The following is a 19,603-nucleotide window of genomic DNA, read 5'->3' as shown; positions in this document are numbered from 1 at the left end:
TTTGATGTTTGATCTCAAAGCAAAACTTTAGTGGTTGAATTGCTGCTGTTGTTTTTATTAAGAAATCAGTCAGAAGGCAGTCACTGTTGTACTGGCTATAGACAGTATAAATTATTGTGCAATTTTTTCGAAAGTAAAATATTATTATATTAAAATAAATTAAACAATTCAAATATGTTTTCTATTTTAATATATTTTGAAGTGTAATTTATTCCTGTGATGGCAAAACTGAATTTTCACCATCATTACTCCAGTTTTGATCATGTCACATCATCCTTCAGAAATCATTCTAATATGCTGATATGGTGCTCAAGAAACATTTCTTATTATCACAGTTGAAAAATATTGTGCTGCTTAATATTTTTGTGGGAACAGTCATATATTTTTCAGGAATCTTTGATGAAGATCAACATTTATTAAAATGGAAATCTTTTTTGTAACCTTTATAAATTGTCACTTTTGTTAAAAAAAGATCTTACTGACTCCAATTTTTTGAACATTTAGCTGTATGTTAAGTAGCTGTATTACATCACAGGCATCTCTTATTGTTTCATCATTTACTTTGCTTGTCAAAAACAACACCATATGAACGCAACCGTATTAATGACATACTAGCCATTAGCATGTGCTCTAGAGTTTTGTTTTTTTGTGAAACATGACAGGGGATTAGGGATGAAAATAAACGGTGCATAAACAATGTAATCAATTACCTTGATACGTTGATTCAGCCCTAGACTGCAATTAATAGAGTCATCATTACTGTGTGTATTCCTTCTGTCTGAGTGTGTTCAGGTTGTGAGTGTGTGTAAGCATGGCCCTGTGTCCAAGGGTGTGTCTGGATATTGTCGTTCCGACCAGAGTCTCACCTGGTGTGTGGATACATGAGAGGAATGTTTAATGAGTCATAGTCAAGGAGAGCAAGTTTCAAATCACCTGGTAAAGAAAACAACCCAGTGGTTTTTCCTGCCATATTAGAGCCAGAGCAACTTTCCATCGAAACTTTCACTGAGTTCAAATGACTTTACTAGATCTGAGATGTTTTTGTTGTTTTTAGATTTTAGATTTCTGCTCACCCTCATGTTGTTACATACCCAAAATACTTTTGTTAATCTTTGAAACACAAATGAAGATATTTGTAATAAAACCTGAGAGATTTCTGTCCCTCCACTGAATGTCCATTCATCCAGAACTTTGACTCTTCGAAAAGTTCATAAAGAGATCCTAAATCAAGCGGTCCAAGTCTTTTGGAGAAGCATGATTGCTTAGTCATAAACAGATTTAATTTAGGCTTTTATTCACCTATAAACTCTGATACGCACACATTCATCGAGCACATCAAATATAATATACCCAGAATGTTTTTTTTTTTCTTATTGTATTAGAGCCCTAGTAACTTTTTATAGACTTTGTTTAAATTATATTACTGCAGTAGATTTGTAATGCCCATTGTTTATTTTTAGACATACTTTGACAGTTAAGTTAGCATGTTTTCATTTGTACTTATATTTGATATTTGAGATATTCTATAAAATATAAGTTCTGCAAAGTAATAGCTAAATTATGTAAGTTTCATTTATATGCGTTTAATCTTTTCTTGTCTAAACTATGAATACCATATTCCATCGTGGAACACTTACACACTAGGGTTGGTTTGTCCAAACTGTTGAATGCAGCAGGGTTATATAAACATGTCTTCTTGACTAGTCATGAATGATAAGAAGTACTCGTGCTGCGCACAGCAGAGATATGGGGACATGTTTGACATGTTTTGTTTCCCAAACATCATTACAGAGATAGTGAAGTCTGGCTCTGTGTGCACTTTCTTCTGTGAAGTGAGGAGAGCTCTGTTGATGTTTGACTGGAACAAACAGCATTGAGGAAAAGGCCTCTGTGTTTGTCCGTCAGTATTTTGATAACACTGAATAAACTGCAGCTAGGGAACCACAGAGTGGTGATAGTATATGATCAAATAGAGGGAGTTAGGTTGACCTTATCTAGTGTATAGGGCATTTCAAACTTTTTCATGCCAAGGATCCCCAAATATATAAAGATCCTCTTGCAAGGGACCCCTTTCCTGAAATACACTTTCAAAACTAAGATGTTTTTAATAAGAATTTAATACTTTTATTCAGCAAGGACACATTAAATTGATCAAAAGTGTCAGACATTTATATTGTTATAAAATACTTTATTTGTGTCCATCAAACTTTCTCTACCGTGGTTTCCACAAAAATATTAAGCAGCACTACTGTTAATACTATAATAATAATGATAATGTTTCTTAATAATTATAATAAAAATAAATTTTCTTGTGGAAAAAATCAGCATATTGGAATGATTTCTGAAGGATAATGACACTGAAGACTGGAGTAATGATGCTGAAAAATTACATATTTCACAATATTACTGTATTTTTAATCAAATAAATGTGCCCTGGTGAGCATAAGAGATTTCAAATCATACTGACCCCAAACTTTTGAATGGCATAGTGTGAAGACAATTACATTATTGGTATGTCTGTGCACTGGACAATGCTGATTATGCTAGTAAATGATTCTCTAGATGTTCAGCTTTTCACATTAGGTGAAGTGTTAAATGAAGTTTTATTGACAAAGTTTGGGAAGAACACATTCAAATGATCTAAACTAATCATCACATCACTCCAACCAGCAGTCATCAATCATCAATCAGCAATCAACATATCTACCCAATCAGCATGAGTGGAGACCTATATATAAAGGCAGCTGACTCACCTATATATTAATTATTTATTTATTTATTTATTTATTTATTTATTTATTTATTTATTGGACCGTTTTCAGCATCCCTCCACCACCCCATCTCCTCACACTAGCCTGGTTACTTTTCTTAAACCAGAAATACGGGGGGAGTACTCTGGGTTCGGGCCAAATACCGAGCTCGGAGCCCTTTCCTCGGACAGCACACCAAATATGCATACTATTACTATCCGATTTGCATACTATTAGGTATCTGATTATTTGTAAGTGTGAACTCGTGAAGTGATGTGGGTCATGTTGGCTGCTGGCATGACTCCCTCGGTTATGTCATTAAGCATATAGAACTGCAACGCTTCAATCTTGGATGTCTTTGGAAAACTGGAATCTTGTGAGTCATGTGGAGTCCTTGGGGGGCTATTTGGAAAATCCTCTCACGTGGCACTATGAGCTTGGAAAGAATCCTGTGCACTGTGTTCTTCCTATTCCTGTGTACTGCTTTGAATATCAGTTGGAATCGCAAGGAAGGCATTTCCTCAATGGACACATGATGCTCTGTTCTGGTTAAACACTTACCTACAAAATATGGCTGTGAAATTCAGCCAAAATTATGTAGATGCGTTGAGCAGAACAGCTCATATAAAAACAGAATGATTTTGTGCTGATGTTGACCTAAATAAACCTGCCCGCTGGCTGCTGAGATGTTAATTGAAATGTCGAAAACGCATTTGCTTTCCTACTGTAGACGCTCATGTCGAATGTGTTCGAACAGCCACTAAATACTGCCTACTCTCTGCCTACTGACCTAATGTGTAAACATTATGGGAAGCGAGCTTGCCAGATGGGATTAAAACTTTGTGAAGTCCTAAATTTGGTTTGAAGATGAAAAACGTACCAAACACAATGTTGTCTAATCATTCCTGACAGCGTTCGGTGTAGTCTTGCGGCTGTTGGAGCAGAAACAAAAGCTGTATGTTTTTCTGTCGTCTCCGGGCGAGTTCATAAGCTAATTGCGCAAGCTTATTTTGTCCATTAGATTGAAAGATCTGAAAAAACTCATACATTCACCCGCCCATAGACCCTCCCATTAAAGAAATCAGGACAGAAGTGGTTGAAAGTAGACAAAAGAGATGGATTAAAACACCAGGTGTGAATGGGTATGTGTCGCCCTCGTCTACTTGTGATCCGGTGTAAACAGGGCAAAACAGTTGCTAGCTGACTAAATGGCACTTATCGATCAGCTCTGACTGTGCGCTAATGGGAAGCTTTAATTGACTTGTATTTGACAATGTATTTTGAATGCGATGGCCACTAATACCACTAAGCTTTTTTTTGTCCAGAAATGTTCAGTTGAACACTTGACATTTATCCTATTTATCTCTTTATAATATCAAAAATATTATTCTGGCTTTGGATTTACCTTATCAGATTATGTAATTTCATATTATTACATTTTACAAATCCTTCTTACTATTTTTACCCCCATTTTGGATCCCACAAAAATATTCTAAGATATAATCTCATTCTTTGAGATTCCTTCCCTGTTTTGTTCAGACAGGAACACCATGATCAAAGAAAATCCAACAGGTGATTATCTCTAATAAAGAGGACATTTCTAGAAATAATATTTCAGCTCCCTAAGAAGATTATGCTTTGCACAGACTACATATTTCATAGCTTGTCGGTAAAGCTTGAGCTATTTGGTCAGGTGGCCTTTCTTTTGAAAGTCAGCTACACCATATACTGTACATATTGGGTGGGTGGGTGATGTCAATGACATCTGTATTTGATTAAATATTTTATTATCTAATGGTTAGTAAATGGTTTTTATTTGTCAGTTTAATTTAATGCAGGATGTTTTCAAGCATCAAATTACAGTGAAAAATGTGATCTTACAATATTGTTCCTTTCAGTACTGATGTTGATTGATTGAGAAAAGCATTCTTAATACAACATCGATCCTGAGTGTTTTTATTATTTATTTAACATGGATTTCATGCATATCGCAAGCTTCTGGTGAAAAACGTACTATGTTAGCAAATAGTAGAGTTGGAGATGAGCTATTTCCCTATCTGCAAATCTTAACACAAAGAAAAATGCTGAATCACACAAGTAGTCACAGGCAGCATTCGCCCAGCTCACAGTCCACCATACGAGAGTTCAGAGGTCACAACAGTGTTGTTTCACATTAAATAATGACTAAAATATATGTGACATTTAATGAGTTTGAGTAAAGCGTGCTATAAATGTATTTATTTCATGTATTTTACAAACGCGATTCCAAAAAAGTTGGGACACTGTACAAATTGTGAATAAAAACAGAATGCAATGATGTGGAAGTTTCAAATTTCAATATTTTATTCAGAATACAACAGATGACAGATAAAATGTTTAAACTGAGAAAATGTATAATTTTAAGGGAAAAATAAGTTGATTTTAAATTTCATGGCATCAACACATCTCAAAAAAGTTGGGACAAGGCCATGTTTACCACTGTGTGGTATCCCCTCTTGTTTTTATAACAGTCTGCAAACGTCTGGGAACTGAGGAGAAAAGTTGCTCAAGTTTAGGAATAGGAATGTTGTCCCATTCTTGTCTAATACAGGCTTCTAGTTGCTCAACTGTCTTAGGTCTTCTTTGTCGCATCTTCCTCTTTATGATGCGCTGAATGTTTTCTATGGGTGAAAGATCTGGACTGCAGGCTGGCCATTTCAGTACCCGGATCCTTCTTCTACTCAGCCATGATGTTGTAATTGATGCAGGATGTGGTCTGGCATTGTCATGTTGGAAAATGCAAGGTCTTCCCTGAAAGAGACGACGTCTAGATAGGAGCATATGTTGTTCTAGAACTTGGATATACCTTTCAGCATTGATGGTGCCTTTCCAGATGTGTAAGTTGCCCATGCCACACGCACTCATGCAACCCCATACCATCAGAGATGCAGGCTTCTGAACTGAGTGCTGATAACAACTTGGGTTGTCCTTGTCCTCTTTAGTCTGGATGACATGACGGCCCAGAGAAAACGGCTGCGCTTCTGGATCATGTTTAGATATGGCTTCTTTTTTTGACCTATAGAGTTTTAGCCGGCAACGGCGAATGGCACGGTGGATTGTGTTCACCGACAATGTTTTCTGGAAGTATTCCTGAGCCCATGTTGTGATTTCCATTACAGTAGCATTCCTGTATGTGATGCAGTGCCGTCTAAGGGCCCGAAGATCACGGGCATCCAGTATGGTTTCCCGGCCTTGACCCTTACGCACAGAGATTGCTCCAGATTCTCTGAATCTTTGGATGATATTATGCACTGTAGATGATGATAACTTCAAACTCTTTGCAATTTTTCTCTGAGAAACTCCTTTCTGATATTGCTCCACTATTATTCGCCGTAGCATTGGGGGAATTGGTGATCCTCTGCCCATCTTGACTTCTGAGAGACACTGCCACTCTGAGAGGCTCTTTTTATACCCAATCATGTTGCCAATTGACCTAATAAGTTGCAAATTGGTCCTCCAGCTGTTTCTTATATGTACATTTAACTTTTCCGGCCTCTTATTGCTACCTGTCCCAACTTTTTTCCAAAATGAGCCAATATTTGAATATGAATATTTATGAATATTTCGCATTTCAAAATGTCTCACTTTCAACATTTGATATGTTATCTATATTCTATTGTGAATAAAATATAAGTTTATGACATTTGTAAATTATTGCATTCCTTTTTTATTCACAGTTTGTACAGCGTCCCAACTTTTTTGGAATCGGGTTTGTATTTTATTCATATAAATTTATATTGAATGGTTTTAAGATATTTGATCATATTCTTCAAAGGCTGTTGATAAATGATAAACAAAACAGACATTTTATAATGTGGAGTTCAGAATGTTAAAATTATGATCGTAAATTATGTTATTGAATTCAAATATTTATGGTGTATAATAATAACAACCCATCCCTGTGTCACATAATTGACCGAACCTCTAGTAAATAAGTGACCAATAATATGTTAATGTTTATAGTTCTAAAGCTTTGGCACGTTGTTCTGAAACTAACTCGACTGGTTAGAAATGGGAATAATTAAAACAAAATTGCACAGACATTCATCACATACTGTTATACCCATTTCTGTCATAAATAAAGTGGTTGATTTGTATGTAAAAAATGTGATTTGTGATGTTGTGAATCAGACTAGATGATGTAAAATGTGAGATGCACAGACGTCTGAAAAAGAATCACCATTGAATAGCAGTGCTCACCAAAACATGCATTTGGACATGAATCCTGTTTGAACATGAGAATCTATACACACCCTTCTCAGATGGCAGTGGTTATGTCATTGGTAAGGGAACAAACACATGCCATCCACAGGGACCAGCAGTGTATTAGTGAGGTGTTTTTTTTTCTTCCAGGAACTAGTCTGTAAACAGGTGCTAGAGACAATAACATCCCTTCATCGATCCAGGGAGTAACTGCAGCTTCTACTCTTTTCCTCATTTATAAGCCAGCATGACAACAAGACTAAACATGACAAAGTGTGCACTTGCTAACTGCTCTGTTCCATCTGTTTTATACAATAATTGAAATATAATTATGAGGTTGAATAAATATTTTTTGATGTGCATCATTTTCTATATCTTTAAAACAAGCCATTTTTGTGAGATATGTATGAATGTGTGTGTTTTGTCTTTTTTTTTTAACTCAAGTTTTGCAATGTGAAGCAGCCATTTTTGCACTGATGCCAGACTCATTATTCATTTCTTATGAATAATCTTATCTCTTGGTTTGACTCTTTTAGTTTCCAAATAAAACGATAAAATAATCAAGTACCTTTCTGTTTTTAGTGTTTAATTTACTGGATTTTCAAAAAAAATGGTAATTATTAAAATAGAAATCATTTGATATTGTAAAATTTTGGACAGACTAGCCATAATATTTGCAAGTAAAACTAAAACATCGGTCTGTTAGATGAAGTATTTAAGAGGTTTTTTTTTTTTTTTACTGCTATGGAAAGAGCAGGAACACTTTGAATCTGTGCAGTTGCGAGACAGAGTGAGGAAAGAAATGAAAGGAGGAGCAGAAAGATGGAGGGAGAGAATCCCATGCTCATCATTCATCCCATTATGAAGTGCAGTGCCTGAGAAAAGAGGAGAGAGAGAGAGACCTTACCTTTCCCTCATTCCCACACCAAACCTGCTGTGTATCCCTCCTCTCTCTCTCCATCACTATTTCTGCAGGGCCCCTTAAATGACAGGAAGTGAGGGAGACGTCTGGTGAAGGAAGGCAAACAATCAAACAGGGGCTTTATGTTGAATGGAGGGAGAAAGAGAAAAGTGCCTTGTTGCACACATGCCCCCGGCGAGAATGAATTTACTGTTCACCTCCCTCTTTTACAGGGTGTTTCTTTGATCCAGGGTCTGTTTAATGAAATTGAAGCGTGGAATTATGGGTAGATGTCTATAGGCCGCGTGTGTGTTGGGAAGTGCGTGTGAATGCCTGCATTGATGATGGTGATGGATGATTGTGCTTTTGGATTTGTTATTTTTCGTGTGCTTGTGTTGATATACACAATTGCTCTGTTTTCATTTTGGAAAACTTTCCATGCTTCTGGTTGTATTATGTTTGAGATATTGTGACTCTTCATTTCTCATGTATTTAGCACACTTGAACTTTGTTTATTGTAACGTTGATACCATTCTGTATACATCTCAGTAGACAGTATTTCATATGAACATGAAGATGGTTTCACCTTATTATAGTGTCCATAGCATTAACAAATGTTATGCATTATGTCATGTACATTCAAATAGTTATAAATATCATGAATGTTTTATTCATATTCAGTATTTTTAAACATTTGGTGATACATGAACCATTGATCTTAATGTTTGCTAACTTGATAAATAATTTAAAAGTGAACACAATTTTATCTATTTATCTTCCATGAGATCATAGTCAAAAAATGGGGTTGCATATTTTGATTGGAGGAGAAACAATAGAGCCAAGCTCTGTACTAATCAAGATGTATGACCTCACGCTTTTGATAATGAGCCTGCCCGCTGATTAATCACCCTAATTACTCTGTCAGCATTTAAGACTCCCAATATGAAAAAAAAAAAAAAAAAATTCAAAGCCTAGCATAAATATTGCTACATTTCCCATATTTGAACTTCATTATAAAACCAATACCAGTTTGTTTCACCAATCAGACTTTGTACACGCTCCCTATAGATTTTTAATTCACAAAAAGCAAATGTGTTTCATAACCATGCTCAATATCAGCACGGCCGGTCATTTGTCTCTCATAGATTCATTTTGATGACACTGGTGATCTGCGACAGCTGCATCTGAGACAAAAAAGAAGCATTTACATAAATATTCAGCCTCTGTTTAGACCTCAGATACACCTTAAATAAAGAATTACTGTCACACAGGGTTTTTTTTTCATTTAATATATATAAAATTTTTAGGGTTTAGGACCGAAAGCTTCTGTAAAATGCCCAAAGGGAAGTGTTTTTGTTCTGTTTTCTGTTGGGAAGCACTTGGGAACTGGGCTGGTTTTGTGAAGTGTTTTTTTTTTTTTTTTTTTTGCTTTAAATTTACATCATGATTTTGCTATGTCCTTTGATGCGGTATAACCAAATGTCTATGCAAACAATTCTGTACAGGAGGAGCCCAATGTTCAGTGAACAAACAAAAAAGGCTGGAGATAAAGGAGAACATTTCATATCCTCCTTTTTCACCTAATGCTGCTAAATCAAAGAAACTGGAGGTGCAGATTGCCCTCATATGGTATCAATCTACAGTGTGCTCCTGCAGCACCAGACATCACATTAACAGCATTAACAAGCTAATAACAAAAACAACAAGAATCTCTCGCTTACTCACTGATCTTCTCTCTCAATCTTTTCCCTGTCTGTCATTGTTTCCCTCTGTTTAGTTTCATTTTCATTTTGGCTAACATGATATTTCAGTGAATTTTACTGACATGAAAAAACGCTCTATTTCCAGAGATTTGTCTGGGCTTTTAAAATAAATTTCTAACGAATCCATTATGACATGCTGTGTTTAAAGGTGCCCAAGAATGCTTTTTCACAAGATGTAATATAAGTCTAAGGTGTCCCCTGAATGTGTCTGTGAAGTTTCAGCTCAAAATACCCCATAGATTTTTTTAAATTAATTTTTTTAACTGCCTATTTTGGGGCATCATTAACTATGCACTGATTTTTTTCAGCGCGCTGCCCCTTTAATTTGCGTGCTCCCTGCCACACCAGCTCTCGATTATATTACAGCACATTTACAAAGTTCACACAGCTAATATAACCCTCAAATGGATCTTTACAAGATGTTCGTCATGCATGCTGTATGCATGCTTCAAATTATGTGAGTAAAGTATTTATTTTGATGTTTATATTTGATTCTCTATAAGTTTGAGGCTGTGCTCCGTGGCTAATGGCTAATGCTACACTGTTGGAGAGATTTATAAAGAATGAAGTTGTGTTTATGAATTATACAGACGCAAGTGTTTAAAAATGAAAATAGCGACGGCTCTTGTCTCCGTGAATACAGTAAGAAACGATGGTAACTTTAACCACATTTAACAGTACATTAGCAACATGCTAACGAAACATTTAGATAGACAATTTACAAATATCACTAAAAATATCATGCTATCATGGATCATGTCAGTTTGTTATTGCTCCATCTGCCATTTTCGCTGTTGTTCTTGCTTACCTAGTCTGTTGATTCACCTGTGCAGATCCAGACGTTACTGGCTGCCTTTGTCTAATGCCTTTCATAATGTTGGGAACATGGGCTGGCATATGCAAATATTGGGGGCGTACACCCTGACTGTTACGTAACAGTCGGTGTTATGTTGAGATCCACGTGTTTTCCGGAAGTCTTTTAAACAAATGAGATTTACATAAGAAAGAGAAAGCAATGGAGTTTGAAACTCAGTGTATGTCTTTTCCATGTACTGAACTCTTGTTGTTTAACTATGCTGAGATAAATTCAATTTTTGATTCTAGGGCACCTTTAACAGAAATGATAACGTGGATGTAATTGTCTCTCTCTCTCTCTCTCTCTCTCAGGGTCAGGTGGAGGTCTGTGTGAAGCTGCAGGTGTTTCCGTGTGTTCATGAGGAAGCTGACTACTATGTGGTCCTTGTGGGCTCATCCCTTCACCATGTAACCACAGCTCACAGGGCCGAGGATCACAGCTCACTTAGATTCACTGTGCCTGGTGAGACACTGAATAAATCACAGGGTGTCATACATGCATTTAGGGCCTTTTTCTTTGATTGTGTATAGACCTGTTCACATCAACAACGATAACTAACAGTTACTATATGTGACCCTGGACTACTAAAACCAGTCATAAGTAGCACAGTATATTTGTAGCAATAACCAACAATACATTGTATGTGTCAAAATGATCGATTTTTCTTTTTATGCCAAAAATCATTAGGATATTAAGTAAAGATCATGTTCCATGAAGATATTTTGTAAATTTCTTACCATAAATATATCAAAAATATATTTTTTGTGAGTGGTCTGGGATGGCAGAAATAGCTGCCCGGAGGCGTTGCATATATGACCGCAGAGTGAACAGACTTTCCTTGAAAGGGATTTTGACTGTGTACAGCTCATTCAGGGGAGGAGCTAAGCTAATAGGGCAGATTCCCTTGGCAGTCATGGGCGGAGCTTCCCCCTACACTTACGTAACTGCTCATTTGGAGAGACTGTTTATGATTTATGTGGATTATTAAAAAAAGAGTGGGTGGATATTTACCATTTATAGACTGGTTGTTTACACAAGCTGTGGACACACATCTGTGTTCAAACACACCTTATAAAAGTGAATTTTGCATGAGAGGTCCCCTTTAAAGTAAGGTGGATTCTGATTGGCTGTCAATGATTTTATCATTCATCAGCTGGAAAATGTTCTGAAAGTGAATCTAACAATATCATTCCTCTCTGTCGTAAACTTTATAGTTGTGGTGTGGACTTACTTATTTTTATATAATTTGAACGATTATTGAAACTTTATAGTTATCGTCCTTGGTGTGAACGACTGTAAGGGGATTTCCTGTTGACATGGAAACCAGGATATCACTGGCGTGTTTGTTAGTATATGGTGAGGTGTTAAGAATTTGTTTCTATGAAAACAACTAGCTAGAAGGCAACAGATATCCGAAAGAAACAGTTAAGTCTTGAAACATAATGAAATAGAGATATGAGCTTAAGTTACCTGATGGTTTTAAGTGTCAGTGAAAATAAAAATGAGCCAGTGGTTGATTTTTTTCCTTTATAGAATATAGTTCCTGTTTTTGTGTTTTGCAATTTGACCTGAATCAAGACAGTAACACAAGAGAATGCTGTGATGTATAAATATTACCCTGGCCTTTTAATTTTTAAAGGATTTTAAAGTCCCCAGAAACGACATATTAAATGACTTTCCTTTTTCAGTAGCCTGTAGCCTTTACTATTTACTATAATGCACCTCCAGATAAACATGAATGTGTAGTTCATCATGAGTAGATATCATTTAACATATTTAATGAGTTGTCTCACCTAACCTGTCTTGCCTTTTCTCCATCAAGGTCACAATGTTCCAGAGAAAGTATCTGTGGAGGTCTACTGCTTCACGAGGAACAGCGGAAGTCCCATCAGCCCCCTCTGCCAATCAGGAGAGCTCTCTCTGGAATACATAAAGGATGAGGCACAAGAGGTGGCGGAGCAGCTGATAAACTTTGAACCCTTGACATCCAGCAGCCACCAGGATATTCTAAGGAAATTCTACCCAGAGAAAAGGATTTCATCTGAGACGAATCATTTAGAACAGATTGGCCAGCATGGGACAGATGGAATTTGTGATCCAAAGGAATTATTTCCATTGGAAAGCCTAGCAGAGACAGAACAAGGGCGCAATGTTTGCGAGCAGAGGATTTTCAGCCAGAGCAAAGCTTCAGGAACATCAGAGTCTGATCCAGAGTACAGATGCACAGTGGGAGAACACAGTTCTGCTGATGAAAAAATCACACAGGCCTTGGCTAACTTGCACTTTCTGGGATGGGACAGCCAAGCTGAACGGGAGAAGCAAGGTCAGTCACTGTGTCACTGTGTTTATGTACAAATAGATTTTGCAAAGTCTTCAAACTAATTAGCTTTCAGAAAAAAATAATACTTCAAAGCACAATAACCCAGACTGTGATATATTCATGTGATTTGTGTTTTGGAAACATAATCACCTTTCTGAAATGTTTAGAGCGTCATGTGATATTTACAGATGTGCCATAGTTTGACAGGTTTTTTTATATATATATATATAACTCTCACACAGAGAGAGAGAAAGTGCGAGCTCTGCACAGTGTTTGTTATGGTTCGTTAGTGGAAGATAGGGTTAAATTCAACAGCCCTTTAGTCACAACTGAGTAACTCTAAGTAATAGTGTTTTGTATTCACTTAGAAGCTAGACTCATCAAGGTGAGCAGATTTGAGTTCCTGGGCCAATGTACACTACCATGGATCTGTGCATACTATACTGTAATGTAAAGTAATATAATATAATATAATATAATATAATATAATATAATATAATATAATATAATATAATATAATATAATATAATATAACATAATATAATATAATATAATATAATATAATATAATATAATAATGATTAAAGGTGCCCTCGAATGAAAAATTGAATTTATCTTGGCATTGTTAAATAACAAGAGTTCAGTACATGGAAATGACATACAGTGAGTCTCAAACTCCATTGTATCCTCCTTTTTATATAAATCTCATTTGTTTAAAAGACCTCCAAAGAACAGGCGAATCTCAACATAACACCGACTGTTACGTAACAGTCGGGGTGTACGCCCCCAATCTTTGCATATGCCAGCCCACGTTTCCAACATTATAAAAGGCATTAGACAAGGGCAGCCAGTATTAACGTCTGGATGTGCACAACCAAATCATCAGACTGGGTAAGCAAGCAAGAACAATAGCGAAAAATGGCAGATGGAGCAATAATAACTGACATGATCCATGATAACATGATGTTTTTAGTGATATTTGTAAACTGTCTTTCTAAATGTTTCGTTAGAATGTTGCTAATGTACTGTTAAATGTGGTTAAAGTTACCATCGGTTATTACTGTATTCACGGAGACAAGAGAGCCGTCGCTATTTTCATTTTTAAACACTTGCAGTCTGTATAATGCATAAACACAACTTCATTCTTTATAAATCTCTCCAACAGAGTAGCATTAGCCGTTATAGACTTATATTACATCTTTTAAAAACATAATCTAGGGCACCTTTAAACTCATATTTTTTGTGCATTGGGGATTTCCAGTTTGAGGAAACTCTATTGCGTCAGAGCAGTTTATCAGGAGGATGAGTGTTATGAGCATGCTTCTCATGTGACAGACAGCCAATATAAACACACAGTGATATAAACTTAAATAGTGAACAATAATATGACTATATATGTGCTGGCCACATTTCAGAGCACAGTTTCAGCATAGCCATTTTTTTTGTTGGAATATATTACAAACCCCATTCCAAAAAAGTTGGGACACAGAATGCAATGATGTGGAAGTTTAAAATTTCAATATTTTATTCAGAATACAACATAGATGACATATCAAATATTTAAACTGAGAAAATGTTTAATTTTAAGGGAAAAATAAGTTGATTTTAAATTTCATGGCATCAACACATCTCAAAAAAGTTGGGACAAGGCCATGTTTACCACTGTGTGACATCCCCTCTTTTTTATAACAGTCTGCAAACGTCTGGGGACTGAGGAGACAAGTTGCTCAAGTTTAGGAATAGGAATGTTGTCCCATTCTTGTCTAATACAGACTTCTAGTTGCTCAACTGTCTTAGGTCTTCTTTGTCACATCTTCCTCACCAAATGTTTTCTATGAGTGAAAGATCTGGACTGCAGGCTGGCCATTTCAGTACCCGGATCCTTCTTCTACGCAGCCATGATGTTGTAATTGATGCAGTATGTGGTCTGGCATTGTCATGTTGGAAAATGCAAGGTCTTCCCTGAAAGAGACGACATCTGGATGGGAGCATATGTTGTTCTAGAACTTTGATATACCTTTCAGCATTGATGGTGCCTTTCCAGATGTGTAAGCTGCCCATGCCACACGCACTCATGCAACCCCATACCATCAGAGATGCAGGCTTCTGAACTGAGCGCTGATAACAACTTGGGTTGTCCTTGTCCTCTTTAGTCTGGATGACATGGCGTCCCAGTTTTCCAAAAAGAACTTCAAATTTTGATTCGTCTGACCACAGAACAGTTTTCCACTTTGTCACAGTCCATTTTAAATGAGCCTTGGCCCAGAAAAAACGCCTGCGCTTCTGGATCATGTTTAGATATGGCTTCTTTTTTGACCTATAGAGTTTTAGCCGGCGAATGGCACGGTGGATTGTGTTCACCGACAATGTTTTCTGGAAGTATTCCTGAGCTCATGTTGTGATTTCCATTACAGTACCATTCCTGTATGTGATGCAGTGCCGTCTAAGGGCCAGAGGATCACGGGCATCCAGTATGGTTGCCCGCTTGACCCTTACGCACAGAGATTGTTCCAGATTCTCTGAATCTTTGGATGATATTATGCACTGTAAATGATGATAACTTCAAACTCTTTGCAATTTTTCTCTGAGAAACTCCTTTCTGATATTGCTCCACTATTTTTCGCCGCAGCATTGGGGGAATTGGTAATCCTCTGCCCATCTTGACTTCTGAGAGACACTGCCACTCTGAGAGGCTCTTTTTATACCCAATCATGTTGCCAATTGACCTAATAAGTTGCAAATTGGTGAATAAAATATAAGTTTATGAATTTGTAAATTATTGCATTCTTTTTTATTCACAATTTGTACAGTGTCCCAACTTTTTTGGAAGCGGGTTTGTACGTCACTTATATATTTTGCAAGAAGTTGCAAAAACCGAACCAGTTATTTGTTAAAGGATTGCTGTTGTTCGATTTGTTTTGTTGGTGAACTGTGTAAAATGCATTTTGTTAAAAATATACAAATGATCTGTTATACATTATCTGTTTCTTTGTTGTTGTTTTTAAAAAAAAAAAAAAAAAAACTTTTTATGTGTTGTAGTAGTTCAATTTTGCATTGAAAAATCTTTATTTGTGTGTATTTACTTACTGTTCGGCTTTAATTTGTAATTTGTTTTAATTACAGTAGGATAATTCATCTGAATTAGGAAAACTTACACAGACAATTCTGATTGATCCTCACATGCATATTGATATAAAAAGCCTGTTCACTGCAGAAAGTTCTGTAATGAAAATAATAATCCAATATTATTGGACTGTACATATATGTATGTATGTGTGTGTGTATATATATATATATATATATATATATATATATATATATATATATATATATATATATATATATATATATATATATATATATATATATATATATGTGTATATATATATATATATATATATATATATGTATATGTATATATATGTACTACTTTTTTTTTTTTTTTTTTTTTTGCAGTGTAGTTGTTGTAATGGTCTGGAGCTCTCTTGGAGAATGGATAATGTACCCATTCCATCATGGAACATTAACTAATTTCTTGAACAGTGAGAAAGGAGAAAGATTTAAAGAATGTCTGTAGTGCACATGGGGCCCCTTACATAACACTAGTGATTGTTTGCGGTAAATTGCACAGCTGAATTAGCGTTCATTTCATTGCTATGGTGTGTCAGCTTCAATTAAAGACAGGACTCTATAGCAACATTCTTGCTACTCTCAGTGAAAGTAACAGCCATTTATCTCAAGTATTATTACTGTTTTGAATGTATCAAAACAACTTGGACATTTTCATATTGGATATGAATATGTTTATCTAATCCTTTAAATTGATCGCATTCCTCTGGGATTGTTGTTGGCTGAGTTTGCTGAGATAAACAAAACAAAACAAAACAAAACATTTTTAACAAAATGCACTTTACACAGTTCACCAACAAAACAAATCGAACAACAGCAATCCTTTAACAAATAACTGGTTCGGTTTTTTGCAACTTCTTGCAACATATATAAGTGACGTACAAACCCGATTCCAAAAAAGTTGGGACACTGTACAAATTGTGAATAAAAAAATGAATGCAATAATTTACAAATCTCATAAACTTATATTTTATTCACAATAGAATCTAGATAACATATCAAATGTTGAAAGTGAGACATTTTGAAATGTCATGCCAAATATTGGCTCATTTTGGATTTCATGAAAGCTACACATTCCAAAAAAGTTGGGACAGGTAGCAATAAGAGGCCAGAAAAGTTAAATGTACATATAAGGAACAGCTGGAGGACCAATTTGCAACTTATTAGGTCAATTGGCAACATGATTGGGTATAAAAAGAGCCTCTCAGAGTGGCAGTGTCTCTCAGAAGTCAAGATGGGCAGAGGATCACCAATTCCCCCAATGCTGCGGCGAAAAATAGTGGAGCAATATCAGAAAGGAGTTTCTCAGAGAAAAATTGCAAAGAGTTTGAAGTTATCATCATCTACAGTGAATCAGAGAATCTGGAACAATTTCTGTGCGTAAGGGTCAAGGCCGGAAAACCATACTGGATGCCCGTGATCTTTGGGCCCTTAGACGGCACTGCATCACATACAGGAATGCTACTGTAATGGAAATCACAACATGGGCTCAGGAATACTTCCAGAAAACATTGTCGGTGAACACAATCCACCGTGCCATTCGCCGGCTAAAACTCTATAGGTCAAAAAAGAAGCCATATCTAAACATGATCCAGAAGTGCAGGCATTTTCTCTGGGCCAAGGCTCATTTAAAATGGACTGTGACAAAGTGCAAAACTGTTCTGTGGTCGGACGAATCAAAATTTGAAGTTCTTTTTGGAAAACTGGGATGCCATGTCATCCGGACTAAAGAGGACAAGGACAACCCAAGTTGTTATCAGTGCTCAGTTCAGAAGCCTGCATCTCTGATGGTATGGGGTTGCATGAGTGCGTGTGGCATGGGCAGCTTACACATCTGGAAAGGCACCATCAATGCTGAAAGGTATATCCAAGTTCTAGAACAACATATGCTCCCATCCAGACGTCATCTCTTTCAGGGAAGACCTTGCATTTTCCAACATGACAATGCCAGACCACATACTGCATCAATTACAACATCATGGCTGCGTAGAAGAAGGATCCGGGTACTGAAATGGCCAGCCTGCAGTCCAGATCTTTCACCCATAGAAAACATTTGGTGCATCATAAAAAGGAAGATGCGACAAAGAAGACCTAAGACAGTTGAGCGACTAGAAGCCTGTATTAGACAAGAATGGGACAACATTCCTATTCCTAAACTTGAGCAACTTGTCTCCTCAGTCCCCAGACGTTTGCAGACTGTTATAAAAAGAAGAGGGGATGCCACACAGTGGTAAACATGGCCTTGTCCCAACTTTTTTGAGATGTGTTGATGTCATGAAATTTAAAATCAACTTATTTTCCCTTAAATGATACATTTTCTCAGTTTGAACATTTGATATGTCATCTATGTTTTATTCTGAATAAAATATTGAAATTTGAAACTTCCACATCATTGCATTGTTTTTATTCACAATTTGTACAGTGTCTCAACTTTTTTGGAATCAGGTTTGTACTTGCAGAAATTGTAAACCAAGAGCAGTGTGATTTTTGCTGTGGAAATGTTGCTTCATCTCACTGACCCTTCAGTTTGAACAGTGTTTTGAATACCACCGTCAATAACAAAGAGTCGTAGACATCTGTTCAATCAATTACTGTGTGTGCATGTTCTGTGTTTTTACAAACACACCAGTCCGGTTTAGAGTCCCTTCTTTAGTATGTCTGTCAACATCCACTAACTTGTCCTCAATGAATTAGGACAAAAAAATAATCCCACACCTATAAGAGGCTTTATGCACTCGATTCTTTGTATCCTGAACCTCCTGATTTTTATTCAAATTAAGATTGCTTATAGTGAGTCCATGATGGAAATCATTCTGTATTTGTGTTTATTGCGATAACCTGATGAGCAGGTTTGGACTCAGATCTACACATCTTGCCCTTTAAATATTTGTGGCACACACACACTGTAGTTTGAGGGCCAGCTTGGATTAAATAATTGAATTTACCTTCCTTAAATATTGCAGAGACCATATGATTTTGTCACCCTACCACATGTTTATGACCAGATGTGAGATTAGCTGTCTGTTTGAACTACAACTGATGTGAGAGTCCATCAGGGTAATATGGTCTATTATTTCTTAGACCAGTGGTCCTCAAACAGGGGGCCGAGGTCCACTAGGGGGCCTCAGCAAACTTACAACTGGGCCTCAGGAAGACATAAAAGTATTTAAATTAATAAATTATTATTAAATATGACCATTTTCTAACTTTATTTTAAATATTATGCTAAAAATAAACTTAAAATTAAAATATAAACTGAAAATCTAATTTATATTTTATTTTCCCTCAATAACTGTTGTTTTATTGAAGAACATACAATTCTGCAACACAGAACATAACTTATGGAATCACAAAATTAATTGTGGTTAATTAATTCAATATATCAATAAAAAAGGTTGAAAACAAGCAGCTTAGTGAATATGGAGGAGCGACCTTTGGATATTGTCAATCACGTTTGAGAACCACTGTCTTATCATTAAACCTGTTATCAGACTACTGCTTGTTTACACAGAGCACAAAACACACACACACACACACACACACACACACACACACATATATATGTATATATATATATATATATATATATATATATATATATATATATATATATATATATATATATATATATATATATATATAT

General features: G+C 36.1%; 1 protein-coding gene across 5 annotated transcripts in view; it reads left to right on the top strand.

Annotated features, from left to right (window-relative positions):
- arhgef28a (Rho guanine nucleotide exchange factor (GEF) 28a) overlaps positions 1-19,603 on the top strand; it is a 76,707-nt gene that overhangs the window by 9,798 nt on the left and 47,306 nt on the right. For all 5 annotated transcript variants that reach the window (XM_048188560.1, XM_048188563.1, XM_048188561.1 and 2 more), the window contains exons 3-4: positions 10,824-10,974; positions 12,335-12,835. In XM_048188560.1, coding sequence (XP_048044517.1) covers positions 10,824-10,974; positions 12,335-12,835 — 652 coding nt within the window. The remainder of the gene's footprint in view (positions 1-10,823; positions 10,975-12,334; positions 12,836-19,603) is intronic.

The sequence above is a fragment of the Megalobrama amblycephala genome, linkage group LG4 (assembly GCF_018812025.1).
Source record: "Megalobrama amblycephala isolate DHTTF-2021 linkage group LG4, ASM1881202v1, whole genome shotgun sequence".
NCBI classification, from domain to species: domain Eukaryota; kingdom Metazoa; phylum Chordata; class Actinopteri; order Cypriniformes; family Xenocyprididae; genus Megalobrama; species Megalobrama amblycephala.
This window is presented reverse-complemented; position numbering and strand designations above follow the sequence as displayed.